The 19296-nt window shown below is 43.0% G+C and overlaps 5 protein-coding genes and 1 pseudogene across 5 annotated transcripts; 3 read left to right on the top strand and 3 right to left on the bottom strand.

The window, feature by feature from the left end:
* The first annotated feature begins 114 nt into the window (after positions 1 to 114).
* On the top strand, positions 115 to 777 carry LOC144517334 (histone H2A-like). Its single transcript, XM_078249412.1, has one exon. It carries the CDS (start codon positions 115 to 117, stop codon positions 496 to 498), a length of 384 nt encoding a protein of 127 aa, XP_078105538.1. The 3' UTR covers positions 499 to 777.
* Positions 778 to 1686: 909 nt separating this feature from the next.
* Positions 1687 to 2061, top strand: LOC144517337 (histone H2B 1/2-like). The gene has a single exon (XM_078249414.1). It carries the CDS (start codon positions 1687 to 1689, stop codon positions 2059 to 2061), a length of 375 nt encoding a protein of 124 aa, XP_078105540.1.
* Positions 2062 to 3238: 1177 nt separating this feature from the next.
* On the bottom strand, positions 3239 to 3827 carry LOC144517336 (histone H2B-like). The gene has a single exon (XM_078249413.1). It carries the CDS (start codon positions 3666 to 3668, stop codon positions 3291 to 3293), a length of 378 nt encoding a protein of 125 aa, XP_078105539.1. The 5' UTR covers positions 3669 to 3827; the 3' UTR covers positions 3239 to 3290.
* A 535-nt stretch (positions 3828 to 4362) lies between these two features.
* Positions 4363 to 5190, bottom strand: LOC144517332 (histone H1 pseudogene; annotated as a pseudogene).
* Positions 5191 to 7748: 2558 nt separating this feature from the next.
* LOC144516352 (histone H4) lies at positions 7749 to 8286 on the top strand. Its single transcript, XM_078247579.1, has one exon. The coding sequence runs from the start codon at positions 7771 to 7773 to the stop codon at positions 8080 to 8082; it is 312 nt and encodes a 103-aa protein (XP_078103705.1). The 5' UTR covers positions 7749 to 7770; the 3' UTR covers positions 8083 to 8286.
* Positions 8287 to 11412: 3126 nt separating this feature from the next.
* Positions 11413 to 14844, bottom strand: LOC144517331 (keratin, type I cytoskeletal 50 kDa-like). The gene is made up of 7 exons (XM_078249410.1): positions 14455 to 14844; positions 13649 to 13731; positions 13333 to 13489; positions 13094 to 13255; positions 12754 to 12879; positions 12146 to 12360; positions 11413 to 11509 (listed from the first exon to the last, which is right to left on the bottom strand). The coding sequence occupies exons 1-7, from the start codon at positions 14842 to 14844 to the stop codon at positions 11413 to 11415; spliced, it is 1230 nt and encodes a 409-aa protein (XP_078105536.1).
* Positions 14845 to 19296: the final 4452 nt, after the last annotated feature.

A 19296-nucleotide genomic window follows, 5' to 3' on the forward strand; every position in this document is an offset into this window, starting at 1 on the left:
GTTGGTTGGTCTGGCTGGAAATGACCGGCTCCCGCGCTCCGCGGACATAAAAGGGAGGGTTTCAGCTGTTGAGAAAACATTTCTCTGAGTCGTGACTTTAGAGAGCATCTGAAAATGAGTGGTCGAGGGAAAACCGGAGGAAAAGCCAGAGCTAAGGCAAAGACCCGCTCCTCCCGTGCAGGGCTCCAATTCCCAGTCGGCCGTGTTCACAGGCTGCTTCGCAAAGGAAACTACGCTCAGCGTGTGGGAGCTGGCGCCCCCGTCTACCTGGCGGCTGTGCTGGAGTATCTGACCGCTGAGATTCTGGAGCTGGCTGGAAACGCTGCCCGCGACAACAAGAAGACCCGTATCATCCCCCGTCACCTGCAGCTGGCTGTCCGCAACGACGAGGAGCTCAACAAGCTGCTGGGCGGAGTGACCATCGCTCAGGGCGGAGTGCTGCCCAACATCCAGGCCGTCCTGCTACCCAAGAAGACCGAGAAGCCCGCCAAGAAGTAAAACTGGAGACTCGCTGACTGCTGGAAACCAGACCCAAAAAGGCTCTTTTAAGAGCCAAACACTTAGCTGATAGAGAGCTATGTTTTATATGAAGAAAAGTCTATCATTGATAAGGGTAGGCTAACTTACATAAAAGACTTTACCTAAACATTTACTCCACTATCTCAAGCAAAAAGTACTAAACATTACAAATTATTTTTACTCAATTTGACTTTAGTTTCTTTTCAGATTAAAACCAAATACAATCTGCAATGATTAAGAAAAAATGTCCTTTTCTTGTCGGTCAATGAATCGCATCTATTTTTTTTTTTAAATACGATGTTGATTTATTGAGATGTTTGATATAGTCATAAAATAAAGGATAACTACAATAAAACCGTCTAATACGAACACTTACATTCACTGGTTTCCCACAACATTCTCTGTGAACACAGCAGCATTTGGGGTCGGGGGCAACTGTCATCTCTGTTCACTGCAACAATAGCCAAACAAAGTCTAAATGAGTTTATATTATCTCTCAAAACCAGATCTCAAACAGTTGGCTTGATGCCTTCAGGAGTGTACACTGGACTACAACTACAAAGTTTACTGAGCACCTGTATTTAGTTACCAGTTCATTTTCAAAAACAATACAAATGATGAAAATTACGGATTCAAATGTATTTCATTACAAAAAATCTGGACTGGTGTTTGTGTTTAGCAGCCTATCATATCCCCACGAAAGTCATGGCAGAATATGCAATTTTCACTTTAATCCTAAAATGATCCGTTTCTTAATATTTAACTTTTTGCAACAATATAACTTTTTATCAGTTTCCATGGCCGTCTATCAAATATGTTTATTACCAATAGCCTATGTTTTATTAAAGTTATTAACAAGACAGCTTGTAGTGTAGTACTTTATAGAAAATTATACATTATTCATAGTTTACAACTGTTAATGGTGTAGTGACATTTCCCTTAATGCAGTCAATCCCAATCACAAAACATCACTTGTCTTTGTTCCCGACAATAAAAAAAATCTGCTCACAGGAACGGCTACTTGTTCAGTGCATGCTCAGTCCCGCGCTCAGAAGACAACCAATCCTGTGCGAGCAACAGCACAGTCATATTTACATCGAGTGGATACAAATTGAACGTTCGGTAGCGCGTCACTACGTTCGATTAGCTACATTCTCAGAACTAATCATGCCGGAGCCCAGCGTCAAAGCTCCCAAGAAGGGCTCTAAGAAAGCCGTCTCCAAGGCCGTCAGCAAGACCGGCAAGAAGAAGAGAAAGACCAGGAAGGAGAGCTACGCCATCTACGTGTACAAGGTGCTGAAACAGGTCCACCCAGACACCGGCATCTCCTCCAAGGCCATGGGCATCATGAACTCGTTTGTAAGCGATATCTTCGAGCGCATCGCCGGTGAGGCCTCTCGTCTGGCTCACTATAACAAGCGCTCCACCATCACTTCCAGGGAGATCCAGACCGCCGTGAGGCTGCTGTTGCCCGGGGAGCTGGCCAAGCACGCCGTGTCTGAGGGCACCAAGGCCGTCACCAAGTACACCAGCTCCAAGTAAACCTGCTGGGAGATTAACACCCCAACGGCTCTTTTAAGAGCCATACACTTCATCTAAAGATGTCTTCCTGTTATCATCGAAAAGCTATCGACGTGTAATACTATATAAAGGAATATTAAAGAAAGTTCAGGCTATCTATAGTAACAGGATGAACTGTAAAGGAAATGGAACAGGTAAGTATCTGGTCATATACAGTAAGACAGGATGAAATACATGTTCTCATATAGAGAGAACATTATGAAAGTAGTGAGACACCTTCACTTAAATATAGATGTTTAAATTTGAGATCATTTGCCCACGAATCTATACTGACAACTTTTTGATAAATCCTGTATCCTTTAATTAAAACTCTTAGATGTGTAGCAATGTGTGTTCTTTACTGGATTATATGAATTGTGCGAAAAGATTGGACATGAAAATGTTTTTGTTTTGGTACAAAATGAAGTTTAATCTCTAATTTATAAATTGAGATTTGGTTCACCAGTTATTTCATTTTTTTTAAACACTCAGTTTAAGTAGGCCAGGTTTCTTATTGTAAAAACTGGAGGCAATGTTTGTTGGCAGAAGGTGGCGATTAGTGTGCATTTTAATCTGGGCTCATTTCACATTAAACGGCAGAGTTATGCACAAATTCTTTTTAAAGCACCCCCATGAATTGAAATGCCCCAATTCTTTGTAAAGGCTGTAGCTCTTAAAATGACCGTGTTGTGGGTCTGACAGCAGGTTTACTTCGAGCTGGTGTATCTGTTCACAGCTATAGAGTAAAAACACTATAGTTGCCTAAATGTAAAGTCTACCAGTAATAGAACAGCGTAAGGCTAACACAAAGCACTGATAAGACCAAGTAACATTTCCCATTATTAAAAACCCATTTTTAAGTAGTACATTTTAGGATTACTACAGGATTCTTTGACAGGTCAACCTTTAATGTCAATTCTGCAATATGTGCCAGACAATTGAAATTATTTTATTCTGACCCAGTGAAACAAGGCAGGTACAAACAAGTATAAAGATAGAAATGTATACGTGGAAGACAATTATGAAGAAAGTTACACTTAATTAAATAGAAACTCAATATAGTGCAAGTTAAACAAACAAAGATCATAGAAAATGTAATGTAACACGACAAAGACATGACTGAATGAATGAAACTTTGCTCTCCAAAAAGTAGTGCGTGGCTCTTAAAAGAGCCGTTGGATAAGTTCAGTGGATTGCAGCAGTGGGATGGTTTACTTGGAGCTGGTGTACTTGGTGACGGCCTTGGTGCCCTCAGACACGGCGTGCTTGGCCAGCTCCCCGGGAAGCAGCAGCCTCACGGCGGTCTGGATCTCCCTGGAAGTGATGGTGGAGCGCTTGTTGTAGTGAGCCAGACGGGAGGCCTCACCGGCGATGCGCTCAAAGATGTCACTCACAAACGAGTTCATGATGCCCATGGCCTTGGAGGAGATGCCGGTGTCGGGGTGGACCTGCTTCAGCACCTTGTACACGTAGATGGCGTAGCTTTCCTTCCTGCTCTTTCTCCTCTTCTTGCCGCCCTTGGCTGCAGTCTTAGTCACGGCTTTCTTTGAGCCCTTCTTGGGCGCTTTCACTGTGGCTTCTGCCGGCATCTTTGTTTCGGATTGGCGCTCCTGAAACTAATAAAATCACGTTCCGGACGCCTGCTTTATATTCGCCTGATGCAAATGAAACTGTGATGTTGCTCGTACAGGATTGGCTGACCTTTGTGACTGAGACTGCGCATGCGCCAACACAAAGTAACCGACCCAGAACCGGCTCTGAACCGTCCCAAAGCTGATGTTATTTTAGATATCTGACTTGTAACTTGAAAAAATAAATGTTTAATAGTGTGATTCTAATGGCCAAACAATTTATCCATGGAAGTAGATTTACTGTTTCTAAACCACTAGGCTATAGATCACGAATCTACACTGAAAACTAAAACGTTTTTTTGAATTATCCAAAAGACAAATAATCCTGTAGGCTATCCTTTTTTGATTGATTTCTTAAATTTTTTTTACTGAATTATCGAAAATGTGTTCTTGTTTTGGTATAAAATTAAGTTGAATCTCAATTTTTTAATTTAAGATTTGTTTTCCTTAAATAAATAAAAATAATTAAATATTAAGTAAAATAATTTCTACATTCACCCGTGAAACCAGTTTTAGATTTGATTGCACTTCCACAGACAAGTTGATGCTCACTTTCTGTGGGATTTTGAAGCAATTGTGATATTTATATATATATATATATATAAATAAATAAAAAAAAGACATTTAGGAGGTTGTTGGTTTTAAAGGGTAAACAACTTTCTCGTTTAAGTAGGTCAGGTTTCTTATTGTAAAGATTTAATACATTATAACCATTGTGTTTACTGCTGATATAAAGTGTGCTGTTACTGACAATAAGATTAAAAAGGACAATGCTCTTTGAGGATGATGTGGTGGCTCTTAAAAGAGCCGTTTGTTGATGAGACGGAGTACAGCTCACTTCTTCTTGGGTGCTGCCTTCTTCACTTTGGGCTTGGCAGCCTTCTTCGCGGGGGCTTTCTTGGCTGCAGGGGCCTTTTTGACCACTTTCTTGGGGCTCTTGGTCGCCTTTTTGGGGCTCTTTGTGGCCTTCTTGGGGCTCTTGGCTGCTTTCTTGACCGCTGCAGGTTTCTTGGCCTTCTTCGGGGACTTGCTAGCGGCTGCTGGCTTCTTAGCTGCCGCTGCTTTAGGCTTCTTGGCCGCTGCGGGCTTCTTGGCTTTAGGAGCGGCTTTCTTGACCGGCTTCTTAACCTTGGTGTCAACAGCATTCTTGTTCATCTTGAAGGATCCGGAGGCCCCGGTCCCCTTGGTCTGGACCAGAGTCCCCTTCGCCACCAGGCTCTTGATGGCGGTCTTGACGCGGGCCTTGTTCTTGTCCACATCGTAACCTCCGGCAGCCAGAGCCTTCTTGAGGGCGGCCGCAGACACGCCGCTCCGCTCCTTGGAAGCGGCCACAGTTTGAACGATGAGCTCGCTGACGCTGGGGCCGGCCTTCTTCGGTTTGGAAACCTTCTTCTTGGCTGCTTTGGCCGGCGAGGCGGCTGGAGCTACTTCTGCCATTTTCTACTCAAGGTTCTGTTCCTACTCACGGTAACACAGAGAGTCTGACTGTCACTGGACTGATGAAAAGTACAGAGCAGGGCGGTGTACTTAAACACACCATGAGAACCGTGGAGACTCAGCCCATCCCGGTCGGTGGCTTCTCTGTGCCGTCTGGATGCCATTTTGTGTTTTCTCTTCACTGATAAAAGCCTCCAAACTAAATGTGGGAGAAGTGCTGCAGTCTGACAGTGACGGGGCCGATAGCGGACTCGTGTGTCTTCATGTTGAAGTCCCGCAGAGCTCTGATGATCTCTGCATTTTGTTTGTGGAGCCTCCAAACCTCACCTCCTCACCGCCGTGGACAGCACTGCTCAGCGGCTTTTCCCATTCATTTCTCCTCTAAAATGATTTAAATCGCATCACAGTTTCATTTAAAGCCGTTTTCCTGTTGGCCCACATGTTTGTTCAGGGACTCGACGTTAAAACAACAATCTGCTGTTGATGAGTTTGTAATAAACTGAAGTTATTCTGGTGGCAGCAAACACACTGAAGATGGCCGAGTTTAGCCAGACTTCCTATCAGAGCTGCTCGCTGTGAACAGCTCCTCTGCTGATGAATACGTTACATATATAGTTAGTAGTTCTTCTGATCACACGGACAAAAATGGAGTATATCCACATCTTTTTGTCAATTTACAGTATAATCACCATCAGACCAAAACCCCATTACAATAAAGGAGGATTTCTCCTTAGTCATATACTAGGCTACTGCTACTCACTTCTCCAGGGAGACTACGTCACTGGTTACAGTTATACTGTTTTAATGATACCATTCCTGAATATTGGAAAACTAGTAAAGACTGACTGACTGAAATTTAGATTTGGACTTCTTTTAAAACCTCAGATCAATACAGCAGCTCAGATTCTACAAAGATAAAATGAACTATGGAAATTTTCCTTACAGCTCAATATGACCCAATCATTTTGGCAGTTCTTGCATGATTTATGTTATTTTCCCTCTTGGTTATTATGGGGATCCATTTGTGACATCATCACACGCTCAACTGAACATGTGAAGAAACTATAAATTCAGCTTTAACCTGTACTTCTGTCGTCTTGTTATTGAACTGTGTCCTTATGAATATCGTCCTGATGTGTTGGACTATGTAGTGGGATCCATAATAACGCTGCGTCGAGGCTTTCATCATATGGTATTGGCCTTGGCACAACAACCCAGTCAAACTGCACATCAAGATGACATTTGTTGCACCCTTGAAAAGAAACCTCCTTTTGTTCAATTTTTAGTGAGGCCTTTCAAAGCCATGGCCTCGCCTGATAATTGTTATTATGTACATCCTAAATAGTTCACTCTTTTCTAACATGATAATGTCATCTACATTTACTTTCATCTCTTGGCTCTTTTCCAGTAAGTCAAATTCTGGATGTAGAACAAGACGTGTTATTTGTACTCAACTTCTAAATCTCTGAGACACCTTGCCCTTGCTGTGCTATAGAGATGGAAATATTGTGCTTTAGAGATGATAACGTTGAGCTACAAAGATGGAAATGTTGGAACAGCTTGAATCTGACTGGGACTGATGACGTGTAAATGTGCAATCAGCACACACAAAAGGATAACATGACGCATGAGGTATACTTAGTGACAAAAAATGGGTTAAACTGCTCAGATAAATAGATAGATAGACATACAGTTTGTATTTGGGGAAATTGACTTCTTTCTTTTTCTTCTTTTTTTTTTACAAATAAATACATTTAGTTTCTTCCATTGACCTATATGTTCCTTAACTGAGCTTCTGACTCTAACTGTTCAGTATATAGGCTATTATTTTTTTATCATTTCAAATCTGTTCCCCTGATGTTTCTGATCAGTCTCAAACATAAATAGTTAGAGTACCTCTCTGTGATTTCTTACATTTGGTAATGATTCCCTCCCCAGCTCACCATGATGTTATCTCCTGCTGCCATCTTGTGTTCAACAATGTAACACATTACATTATGAACCTGTGATTATATATATATATATATATAAAAAAAACACATTTTAAAACTGATTGTATTCTAAGGGTGATGTAAAGTCTTTATCCTGAAACTAGACTGAAAAAGTCAGGTAGCTGTGAACTAAAGTCAAGAACAATAAAGCTTGATTTGAGAAAATACCTGAAACAAATCAAACTGTTATTATCAGGATTATTTACAGAGAAAGATGACCTGACAGGAAGGAGACGTTTCACAGAGAAACTTAATTGTTAGCCATGAGTTATCATAATTTAGGTCCACTCATTCCTTGAAAAGAAAGGACTTATTATTATTAGAATAAATGTTAAACAAAGGTCAGGTATATGAGGCTGTAAACCTTCACTCTGAACCTCAGAAGTATAAAACTACTATAGAGGCAGGAAGACACGAAGGATAAAACAAATACATGGATACATCATCATCAAAAGGAAAGAAAAACGTTACGTTTTGAAAAATAATGTGGGAAGGGCTGCTGGGTTTGGCTTCGCCCACCGAAGTTGGCGCCGTCTGTCCTCTCTTACGTCCGCAGATAAGATATAAATACAGCCGGTCTGCTGAAGTTCAGCTCATTCGTTCCCAACGATCCAACATCGACTGAACTCAAAATGTCTGGAAGAGGTAAGGGAGGTAAAGGACTCGGTAAAGGAGGCGCTAAGCGTCACCGTAAAGTTCTCCGTGATAACATCCAGGGCATCACCAAACCCGCCATTCGCCGTCTGGCTCGCCGCGGTGGAGTGAAGCGTATCTCCGGTCTGATCTACGAGGAGACCCGCGGTGTGCTGAAGGTGTTCCTGGAGAACGTGATCCGTGATGCCGTTACCTACACCGAGCACGCCAAGAGGAAGACCGTGACCGCCATGGATGTGGTGTACGCTCTGAAGAGGCAGGGCCGCACCCTGTACGGCTTCGGAGGTTAAACCTGATCTGGAGGAACTACAACAACACAACGGCTCTTTTAAGAGCCACACAATTCATCTGAAGACCGTTTTCCTCTTTAGTTCGTAGAACTTAATTGGTAATATAACAGTAGCCTATTATAAAATCTATTCCGTTGATTAATGTGAATAAGCTACGTCACTACCAGTTAATCTTTAACACTAATAAAGAGGCAGAAATGTTTATTACTGAATCTATGGTTAATGTCTCAGACTATATTAACTATGGGATTTAACATACACATTTGGGTTTCTGTAGCTTATTGAACTGAGTAGGACATATATTTCAAAGTGCTTTCAGTGAATCAATGATGTAACTCTGTAGGGATCCTTTCCATAATGTAGTCAGTCTCTTTAGCTGCTAAATGTATGAGTCTGTTTCTGGGAAGGGAGTGTTCAGTGGGTATCGGCTTGTTTGCTATAAACGGGTCTGAAGAGTCATGTTTCCCTCAGAAGTACGGAGGTGCGATACCAAACTTTTTCAATTTCATCAATACTGATAATTTCTTAAACGGGTAGCCTATGTTATTTATTTTTCAAATAAAACTGTAGAAAACAAGATCACATACTGGCTATTAAACAATTTATTACAAAAGCAATTATGAAAAAATTAAAGAACCATTTATTCTGAAGAACCATTTAAAAGAGGTTCTTTGTTGAACCAGAACTTTCTTGAAAATGGTTCCTTAAAGAACCAATTTTTAATATGGTTTATTGAGGCACCAATAATAGTAACTCAAAGAACCATTTTGTGATGGTTCTTTGAGGCACCTTTGTGGGTTCTTTAGAGAACCCTTTACAGAAATGGTTCTTTAAACATTCTTTTGTTAAATGGTTCATTGTGGAACTAAAAATGGTTCCCCTATGGCATCACTCCAAAGAACCATTTTTGGTTCCAGTTAGCACCTTTTTCTTTGTAGACTACAATAATGTGTATGTTAAACAATAGTACAGTATTATAGTGTTTCATGATGTTTAAACAGGTTACTTGTGTTGCTGCTATGTGCCTTTTTAATCACAAATGGTGCATCTTGCCATATCTTTGACTTTCCAGCTCAGAAAAATAACACCACACAACACTACGTTTTCTTTCTGCCATTCCTCTCTTTTTTCCCGCTGTTTTTGCGCTTGTCTTTCTCGCCATTTTTTCCCTCTCGCCTCTCTCTCTCATAGACAGTAAAAGAAATGGACAATGTGACTCCGTTGTTTTCCGGAGACCAGTGAAGTCTATTAAGCCCGAGACACACCAAGCCGATAATCGGCCGTCGGACAGTCTGGCGAGGTCAGCGACTCGAGTCCGTTTGGTGTGTTCCAATCAGACCCACAAGACGCGTTCGTCCAATCAGCTGCCGGTTTTCATTTTTGGGAGACAATACAGATTAGCGCCGCCTGCTGTTATGGAGATGTATTACATATTGTTGCTTTAGTGTGTTCCGAGGCACTTTTTTGACCAACTTGGGGAGACTGATCAGTCCAACTGCCTTTTCTGCCAAGGGTCGGCCGTCTGGTTGGTGTGTCACAACCTTAAGAAGCACATTTCCGGTGAGCGCTGAGCGTTACTGCGCAGTTGCAAACTGAGCTTGCCGACGTAGATGTGACGTGAGCAACCTGTCTGAAAGTTGTAAGTCTTCTGGTAGCTGTGCCAAGAGAAATCTCAATCATTCCGAATCTTGCAGAGACGGAGAGCGTAGGTATATGTAAGGAGATAACATAGGCACAGGCTAATTATTGCTTACTAAAATGCTAGTTAACATTAGTAATTAAACAGCTAATGTAAGTCGAAACTGCCTGCGAGCTTCTCCTGTACTGTACGGTAATTCCTCTACTATGCGACAGTAAGTCGTGCGGTTATGACACAATCGTACTTTAAAAAAAAAAACATACATAGAGATACAATGTAATGGAGCCTTTTATACATTGTTGTGTTTCTTTAGAAATAAACAATGGCCAAATAGAGTCTTTAAATGCTTCAGATGTAAAAAGTGGCACCAAAATGAATGGCAGTCAATGGAATGCTAACGGCACCTGATGGCTTATTAGCATCAAAATGGCTCCATGTGAGGTACGCTTTGTGAAGGCTGGCTTACCCCCTTGTTCTCTCCCACATGTTTGAAGTGGTCGCGGCTGCGCAGTGTGCACTAGGTTCCGTCACAACATTTCCACAGTCATATGACAAGGGCCAGCTTCAGGGCTGTTTTTGGCACAAACTTTATACAAAAGTATTGGAAACGTTTGGAAGTGATGCAGCTACCCATGTCTTATTTTATTATCAATAGTTTTTTTAAAGGGATCGATACCAAATGAGTAGCTTGTAAGTATCAAAGTATCGATACCACAGTATCAATCCGCCCATCCCTACTCAGAAGTTAGCAGTTACCAAAAACAGCTGAAAGGAGGGTGAATATGAGACTTACATTCATCAGGTGGACACATCCACAACTCCAAATACATGCTAATCTTCATCCACATATGCTGAGTGTGTAATTAGTTTCCCGTAAAAACTAAAAATGTCGGCAATTCTGCTACTTAAAAAAAAAATATATATATATATATAAATTAAATATATATATATATTCAGGATGTACCACATACAAAACACCACTGGGACTCCAGAGAGCAGGTATTGGTGACTGAAGTAGTGGCAGATGTGACGTGGTTTGACATTACCAGTAGCCTAGTTTTCTTCTAATAAGCACCGGTATTGGTTTATAAATAGTGTAATTAGGTTTGTTATATTGTCTAGATATAGAATATTTTGACTTTGGCAATATATGCGTTTCTAGTTACAGCACAATTTAGGTGTATGGTTTCTAATTAGCGTATAAATCTTTTCATTTTGTGTCTAAGAAAGATCACATAACTTCTTGTTTTGGTCTAATTCAGACAAAGTAAGGCTTATTATATTAATGTACTTATACAGCATCATTCAGGTGTTTGGCCTTTAATGAGGTTATAATTGTTTCGTTTATTGTCTAATAAAAACACTGTTCTAGTTTTGGTCTAATTTGATACAAAGTACGGCTTATTATGTCTTTTTAATTGTACCGTAAAATAAAATGCAACGCACGATTTAAGCCGATTGCGAAAAAAAAATATTGAGTGAGCCAAGAAAGTCGATAAACATTTAAAAAGTGTCCTCGTCAGGTACACGTCAGAGATGATTCTGTTTAATAAAGTCAGAGCAGCAGCTGATCCGTCAGTGTGAAATAAAAACACGTTAAACTATTTCAGACTTCATCTTTATTGAAGAACCGGAGAAAGACTCAGTTTAAACTTTTCAGCATCTGATTCTGGATCCATTCATTCATTCATCTAACTGCTGCTGATCACGTTTCCGTATTCGTCCACTTCTTGCGTGATCACCACCACCTTGGAGGTCTTGGTGGTGGTCTGGGTGGTGTTCTTGGAGCTGGTCTTGGTGCAGGTCTTGGCGGTGCTGCAGAACAGAAAATAAATGACTTTTTAATGTCTTTATTTATCTGAGACTTAAACCAATGGGTTTTCTTACTATGCAGTTAACTTATTTTAACCAACAGCACTTGGTTTGGGAATAAAGAACAGATTTTATTTTCAGAGCTTTACTAACTGAGCAGCTTTGGATGAGAGAACTTTAAATAATGAAAAAATGTTCTGTATTTTTACTGTAGCTAAACAAACTTTCTGTTTTTAATTAGGGGACAAAGCATGGGTAATGAGCTGCCAGAAGTTTTTCCTGTTATCTTATATATTTATTTCTTAGAGTGTAATGATTAGCTAATGTTATCATGCTAACATGCTAAGCTACTTTGTAAGTATTTGTCCCCGTTATACAACTACCCTGCTTCCACAAACGCATTTCGAGGGCCGGTTCGGAGCCGGTGCCAAAATCTCGAACCAGTTCTTTGAGTTTCGACGGCCAAAGAACCGGCTCTCGCTGGTCTCCAACAAAGTCCTGCTTACATCAGGGGCTGCGGGTGGGATTATCGTGACCAACAAGACCAACTGTATGAAAGAGTAAGCGGCAGTGAAAACACACTGAGCTCATTGAACTTTTCCCCCGGCTCACCTCTCTCCGTCCAGCAGCCTCCTGTACTCGGCGATCTCCAGCTCCAGTCTGGTCTTGATGTCCAGCAGCTCGCCGTACATGGCCTTCTGGTTCTCCAGGTCGGCCCTGAGGTGGGCCAGGTGCTCCTCCAGACCCTCCACCTGCCTCTGGAAACCTGCCAGCATGTTGACGTAGCGGCTCTTGGTCTCAGCCAGAGTCATCTCCACAGATCCTTTCTGTTCAGGAGGAAGAGGGAGGAACAGTCAGGTCAGCTGTGTTCAACTCTTACTGTCACTTTGACTTCCCAGTTAGACAGCCCTTTAGTTAGAGCTGGGCGATATGGAGAAAATCAAATATAATGCTATTTTTAAACAAATGCATTGATGTCGATATTGTGGCGATATTGTTGGGTTGACTATTGGCGCTTTCACAAAATATTAACACAATGAGAGTTTTGATAAATAATCACCAATAATGGGGATATAATGACTAATTGGGTAAAGGCAAATAATACAAGAGCTAGTTAGTCTGGTAAGGTCAGAAAATGTCATCACTTTACTGTAATGCAGCCTTTAAAACCAGGAAAAGACACAACAATGTTTTTTGTTTTTGATTTAGTGTTTTCTTACCTTGCTGATCTCCGCCTGCAGTTTGATCTCCAGACTCTGAAAAATTCTTCTGAGTTCTGAGATCTCGGTCTTGGTCGTCTGCAGAATCTCGGTGCTCACAACCACCTCTTTGTTCAGCTCGCCTGACTGTGAAGAACAACCAATGATGATATCGATCAAACATCAGGATATCAGACAGCAGCGCGATGTAGAGTTATCTGCCAAACACCCCCGAACTAGAAAAAAGTGTTTTCCAAAACCTTCCTAAGTTATAAAAATTCCAAGCTAAAACTTCAGAACAATAAAAGAGGGGGCAGCGATGAGTCCATTCAGGGCAGGAAACAGGACTTTGTGGTCTCACCTTGGCCTGGAACCAGGACTCCAGCTCTTTGCGGTTGTTGTTGGTGACGGTCTCGTAGTGGTCTCTGATTCCGGCCATGACGGCGGACAGGTCCTCCTGAGGAGCGGCGTCCACCTCCACGTTCACCTGGCCTCCCACCTGGGCCCGCAGAGCCAGCAGGTCCTGCAGGAAGACGCCGGTTAGTCTTCTGTCTTTTGAAGCTTTTAATTTATCTTTCTGTGGGGTTTCAGTGGACTCACCTCCTCATTGTTCATCCTGAGTTTAATCAGCTCCACCTTCAGACCCTCGATCTGCATCTCCAGGTCCCTCCGGCTCAGAGTCAGCTCCTGCAGGAGTCTCTTCAGCCCGCTGATGTCCGCCTCCACCGACTGACGCATGGCCAGCTCGTGCTCAAACCTGAAAAAAAACACGAGAATGACTTCCAGAGACTCGCCGGAATGCTGAAATGACTGGTTTGATGTGTAATAAGCGATGCTGCGCAAAGATTAATATTTGAACTCAACTGCCAAACTAATACAACCCCCCCCCCCCCACACCCCCAAGTCTCACACTCACTTGACTTTGAAGTCGTTGCCGGCCAGCTGGGCGTTGTCGATGGCGAGGACGAGGCCGGTGTTTCCACAGGCAGCGAAGTTAATCTGAAAAAGTTTTAAAAGTTTAAAACTTTAAACCAAAATGTTAAAAAAAGACCCAAAAAGTTGTAAAACTAACCTAAAAAGAAAAAAAGTTTAAAACATAAAATGTTAAAATGTTAACCCTCTGAGGACGAAGTACGCGCCTAACCCTAACAGACAACACTCCTACTCAGAAAGCGATTTTACTGACTTTAAGACTACTCCTGTCAAGCACTAAAACAATTCCTCCACACATAGGTGTCATTTACAAGGGGGATGGGGGACTTACAACCCCCCAATAATCAAATCTAGCCAGTGCATCCCCCCCCAACAATCTATTATAATTTCCTCTACATAAATAAAGACATTTGAACCATAAATTGATGCAGAAAAGGCACAAAATGCTGCAGAAATATTCAGCAGAATGCAGAAAATGAAGTGTGACGTTCAAAATAAAAATTTTGCTCAAAAGTGGAGCTCTCAACCCCCCCTAGTGTTGAAACCAAAGATACGCCCTTGCCGCCGCATGAGTAAAGGTTTCAACTTTCAGGGCCATATTATCTCTTTACACATTGCTCGGGGACACATTCAGGCCTCACTTTACAAAAAGCTGAGACTGTTCCAAACATGTTGATATGAAACACATGCGGATCAGTTTTATGCAAATACCCTTAACATTTGAATTTAAGAAGATGTGTAAACACAACAAAATGCCCTTAAAATAGATATCTGACTTTCTGTGCTCACATGATCCTGCAGGTCTTTGATGCGGATGTAGAACGCCGTCCAGTTGTGGGCCTCAGGTTTGGTCTTGTTGTCCAGGAACTGTCTGATCTTCAGCTCCAGGTCGGCGTTGGCCTTCTCCAGGCTGTGCACCTTGTCCAGGTAGGTGGCCAGGCGGTCGTTGAGGTTCTGCATGGTGGCCTTCTCGCTGACGGTCACGCCAGCCAGGTTCAAGACCCCGCCAGCACAGGAGGAGAAGGAGGCCTTTGAGACACGGGTTCCAGTCCCTCCGGCTCCTCCGTACACGCTGCCGACCCCCATGCTGCTGACCCGGTGGGAGGAGGAGGAGGAGGACATGGCGGAGCTCCTCATGGGGGTGGACATGTAGTTGCTGTGGCTGGAGAAGGAGGTCATGGCTGAGGGTCGGTTGGTTGTCGGCTCTGAGCGGAGAGTGAAGAGCTGCTGGGACCGAGGCTACTTTTATGCCTCAAAAAGGTGGGGGGGGTATGGGGCGGTGGTCGCAGGGCAGGTAGGGATGCAAAACTTGCCAGGTGGGTCACATGAAAGGCCAGAGAGCAAACCTGTCCGAGCCGAGAAGGCGAGGTCCAGCAGGTCGGGGCGGTCTGCAGCTGACAGAGAAAGTGTCCACACTCACTTCCCTTACACTCTGACACTTTCTCTCATGTCTCTCTTGTCTTGGGAAAGGAAACAATTGGATGCAGAAAAAAAAGTTCTTCAATCAAACAAAGATAAGACTGAAATGATTTTCTTCGGCAATAAAAAAGGAAGGCTGGTGCTTAGTACTTACTTTGATTCTATAGAGGAGTAAACAATTAGAGCTGCAACGTATAATGGATTAGTTGTCAACTATTGAATTGATTACCAACTATTTTGATTATAGAGTCATTTTTTATTTAAAACAAAAGTCAAACTTCTCTTATTGCAGCTTGTTAAAAGTGAATATTTTCTAGTTTCCTCTCTCTGTGACAGTAAACTGAATTTTGAGTTGTGTACAAAACAAGACATTTGAAGCCATCATCTTGGGCTTTGGGAAACACTGATTCACATTTTCTGACGTTGCCGCCCCTTAGCTGTGATAAAATCCCAACATACCACGGCTGTTGTGAGCTGTTTCATAATCGCCTTGTCTGAGGATAGAGCTGTGAGACGTTTTCGGTCAGACTGGATTTCTGAGCTCCTTGTGGACTGACAGGACCTGGCCGTCAGGTCATTCAGGGGAGGACAGGAGGAGCCGACAGGCGAGGCTCCATTCCTGTTCCTCCATCCATACGTAAGAATTCAGTTTATAGTTGCATATAGGAATTTAATTATTAGGAGACCGGGATGCATGGTAACAAAGAATCATAATATACTTTTATTCAGTATATATCATATTATTCATGGGAAAATGGGGGAAAAGTCATAAATGATTATACAGAATTTTAGCATTAAAAAAATATATTTTTCTCAATCTCATGTGAATGGGGCTCCAGTCTCAAATGTTTTTTCAGCCCTGAATCTTTCAGAAGCTCTAGCGGGCCCCGTTTTAAAGCTACAGAGAAACTATATTGGTGTCATGTGAAACTAAACAATGCTTCAAAGTGAGGCTAAATTTTGGCAAGGGAACAATTGGACATGGCCATTTTCAAACGGGGCCTCTTGACCTCTGACCTCCAGATATCTGAATGAAAATGGGTTTTCTGGGTACACACGAGTCTCCCCTTTACAGAAATGCACACTTTATGATAATCAAATCCCGTTTTTTACCTCTGCAACTTTTAATGTTATTTACAAATGGTTTACAGTTTATTAGGCATTCTATCAACAAATCGCTTGAAAAATAGTGCAAATGGCAAATAATAGGGAGCAGGCCTCCTGAGGTGTGGGCTGAGGCCAGAATGTTTTGAACGCCTTCCATTAAATCTCTTTGGACAGAGCTGTGGGTTGTGATTTGTTTGTGGTCCAACCAGATGTCTGGTCCTTGGGGCTCTGTGTGCTCCGACAGGACAGGACCGTCAGGTTCAAACAGCTGTCGATGTCGCCCGGAGGCCAATGAGCCTCGGAGCTTCTCTTCAGGGTGTTTAGAGACTTTCTCTGTCAGCTGCAGACCGCCCCGACCTGCTAGACCTTGCCTGTTCGGCTCAGACCGGTTCGCTCTCAGAGCCCCTGGGCTTCATGTAACCCACCTGGCATGTTTTGCCATCCATCTAATAATCGGGGAAATCTCTGTGCGTGTGTCCCCACACACGCGCCCGTACAGCAGCTGGGACGGGGAGATCGGGCGAGCCGTGAGCAAATGTGTCCAGCCGGGTAGGTAATCACATACAGGAAGGCCACAGCGCAGCTGGATGCTATACAAGTAAAACAATTATCAAATTTAAACACCCGGGTTTATGTAGATTTTGGCTGCCTTTAAACTTCTCAGCTGTGTCTACAGCGAGAATACCGTCACAATGTCTTTAGAGATCCTGTTGTTCTGTCATGTAGCCACAGCTTCTGTAAAGAAAAAGAAAGAAAGAGTCCAGCAGCGCCCCCTGCTGGATGATCCACAGCTGCTCTCAGGAGCGCAAGACTGTATGGCTGCAGCCTGGAGCGTGCCGTGTCATGCCATCCCGTCTCATGCCATCCCACCTGGTGCCGTCCCGAGCTTCTACTTTTCAAAATATAAGCTTGCGTCTGGAATTAAATACATTTAAAAAATATCTTTCTTACTTTTACTTTTCAAAGTAAAAGCTTACGTCGACTATCATGCTGATGAATAAAATACTTAAAAAATTTATTTGGTGTTTTTTTAACTAAACAATAAGATAAATGCAGACTATCATGCTAATATATAAAATACTTGATATATTTGGTGTTTTTTTTAACTAAACAGTAACGGCAATCATACAAATGACAAAAATACTTTAAAAAAAAATATGTCTACAAGATAAATGCAGACTATCATACTGATGACTAAAATATTTAAAAAATATATGTCGTCTATAAAATAAATGCAGATTATAGGCAAAAAAAATCCTTCTATGGCTGCAGCAACCTGGAGCCTCCCGTCTCATGCACTCTCGCCATGCTGATAAGCAATTGTATTTGCAGCAATGTCCCAGTGAAGTGTGAAAACAATATATAATATAAAAAATAAAAAGGAGTCTTGACAAGAGTGTAACATGTTTATTTTTGTATTCTTGTGTGTGCAGATTGTTATCCCTCCTCAGGAAATCCTGCCGTTAGTTGGCAGAAATGGCTGCAGAATCCAGGGTGGGGATCTTCAGAATATATCCCCGCAGCTCACCCCGCCTTCCTCTTCCAACGTAACCTGTCGGTATAGAACAAAAAGCATACTCACATTTTGCTATCATACAGTATTTAGATTTGTTTTTTATTTCAGACAGTCTTTTTGTAAAAAAGTGACAACTCAAACAGCCATCCAGTTTCAAAGCACATTACAGTATACATACTGATGTGTACCTTAAGGAAAATCACAGAAAGAAACCATCAAAGTCTGCAACCATAAATTGCTCTAGGTAACGTTAGCTAATATTCACTAACAAATGTCAACCAACGCTGATGCAGGTTTCATCAAATATACATTAACATCAGGGACACAACAATAACATCCAGAAATCAGCAAACTATATGTATGGCTAAAAATTGTTACTTTAACAGTTTTAACGTTTTTCAATTGATTGCAACAAACGTGGTCATGAACTTACCCAGTGACTCCATCTGGAAAATCATTCGCGATTTACGTTTTTTGACCCTCTGAACTTACCGTTGGACACGCCTCGGCATGAGACGAGATGGCATGACATGGGAAGCTCCAGGCTGCAGCAATACCCGCCTCACTTTTTCTTCAAGCTAGCAATAAATATGAAGTACAAGCTTGACTTCCAGCGGTGTTCGCCTCTGCCCCACCTGCCGGATCAGGCTAGATCCTGGCCGCCCGGACCTCCACCCGCTCACGAGACCTGCCCCTGGCGCTGCTTCACGGCAGAGCTTTCTGGAGTGTCAGGCTAGCGGAGAAGAGGATGGCAGCTGGGCAGGCACTAGACAGACGCAGAACGGCCCGAAGGCTTGGCTTTCTTGAAAGGGCGGCTCTCCACATGACCGGCAAAGGCTTCACGAAGCAGCCCTCCACTCTGGAGTCTAACCCGCGGGGAACTGCCTGTCCCTCTATGGTTGAGAGCTGGAAATACAACGGCCCTTTTTAAGTGGCCACTTCAACGATCGAAAGAGCAGTTTCTCAACCAAGCAGCCCTTGTTAACACTGAAACAGTGCGCCGACAACATGACAGTCGCTCCCCACACAGTGCTAATTGCACACCAGCCCACCGCTGCACGCGGAGCTCCACCGCTCTATCACTATGCAGACAGCGGGAGCAAACGCTCATTCACTATGAGCGGTGCGTGCTCAGTCATCCTCTCCCCGCCATGCCAGCGGGACGAGGAAGACACGACCCGTGGCCTCTCCCGCCCCGACTAGGCGGTGACCGGTCAGCCGCCTCTTTCGACAGAGCCCCTACCCATGGGCTGGGCTTCATCGATCTCACGTCTCGCCCAGCAGCGGAATGGGCTCTGCGCTCCCTTTGCTGGCCATGTCTATAAACAACACACAGACATGCGCACGCCGCTCTCAGAGCACAGCGCAGCATGGATCAGGCTGACACACATGGACCTGCATGGATGTCAAAGCTGATAACACAGGGCTACACACTCCAGTTCGCCTCCCGCCTCGCCGCGGGCATGTTGGAGACAACCATGTCATCCCAGGCAGAGTGAGCTACTGTCAAAAGGGGCAATTTCCCATGTTCCTCCGGGGAGGAGAACGAGGGATTTTACTCCTGCTACTTTCTACTCCGAAAAAGCGTC

Source organism: Sander vitreus, chromosome 4 (genome assembly GCF_031162955.1).
Source record: "Sander vitreus isolate 19-12246 chromosome 4, sanVit1, whole genome shotgun sequence".
Lineage (NCBI taxonomy): Eukaryota > Metazoa > Chordata > Actinopteri > Perciformes > Percidae > Sander > Sander vitreus.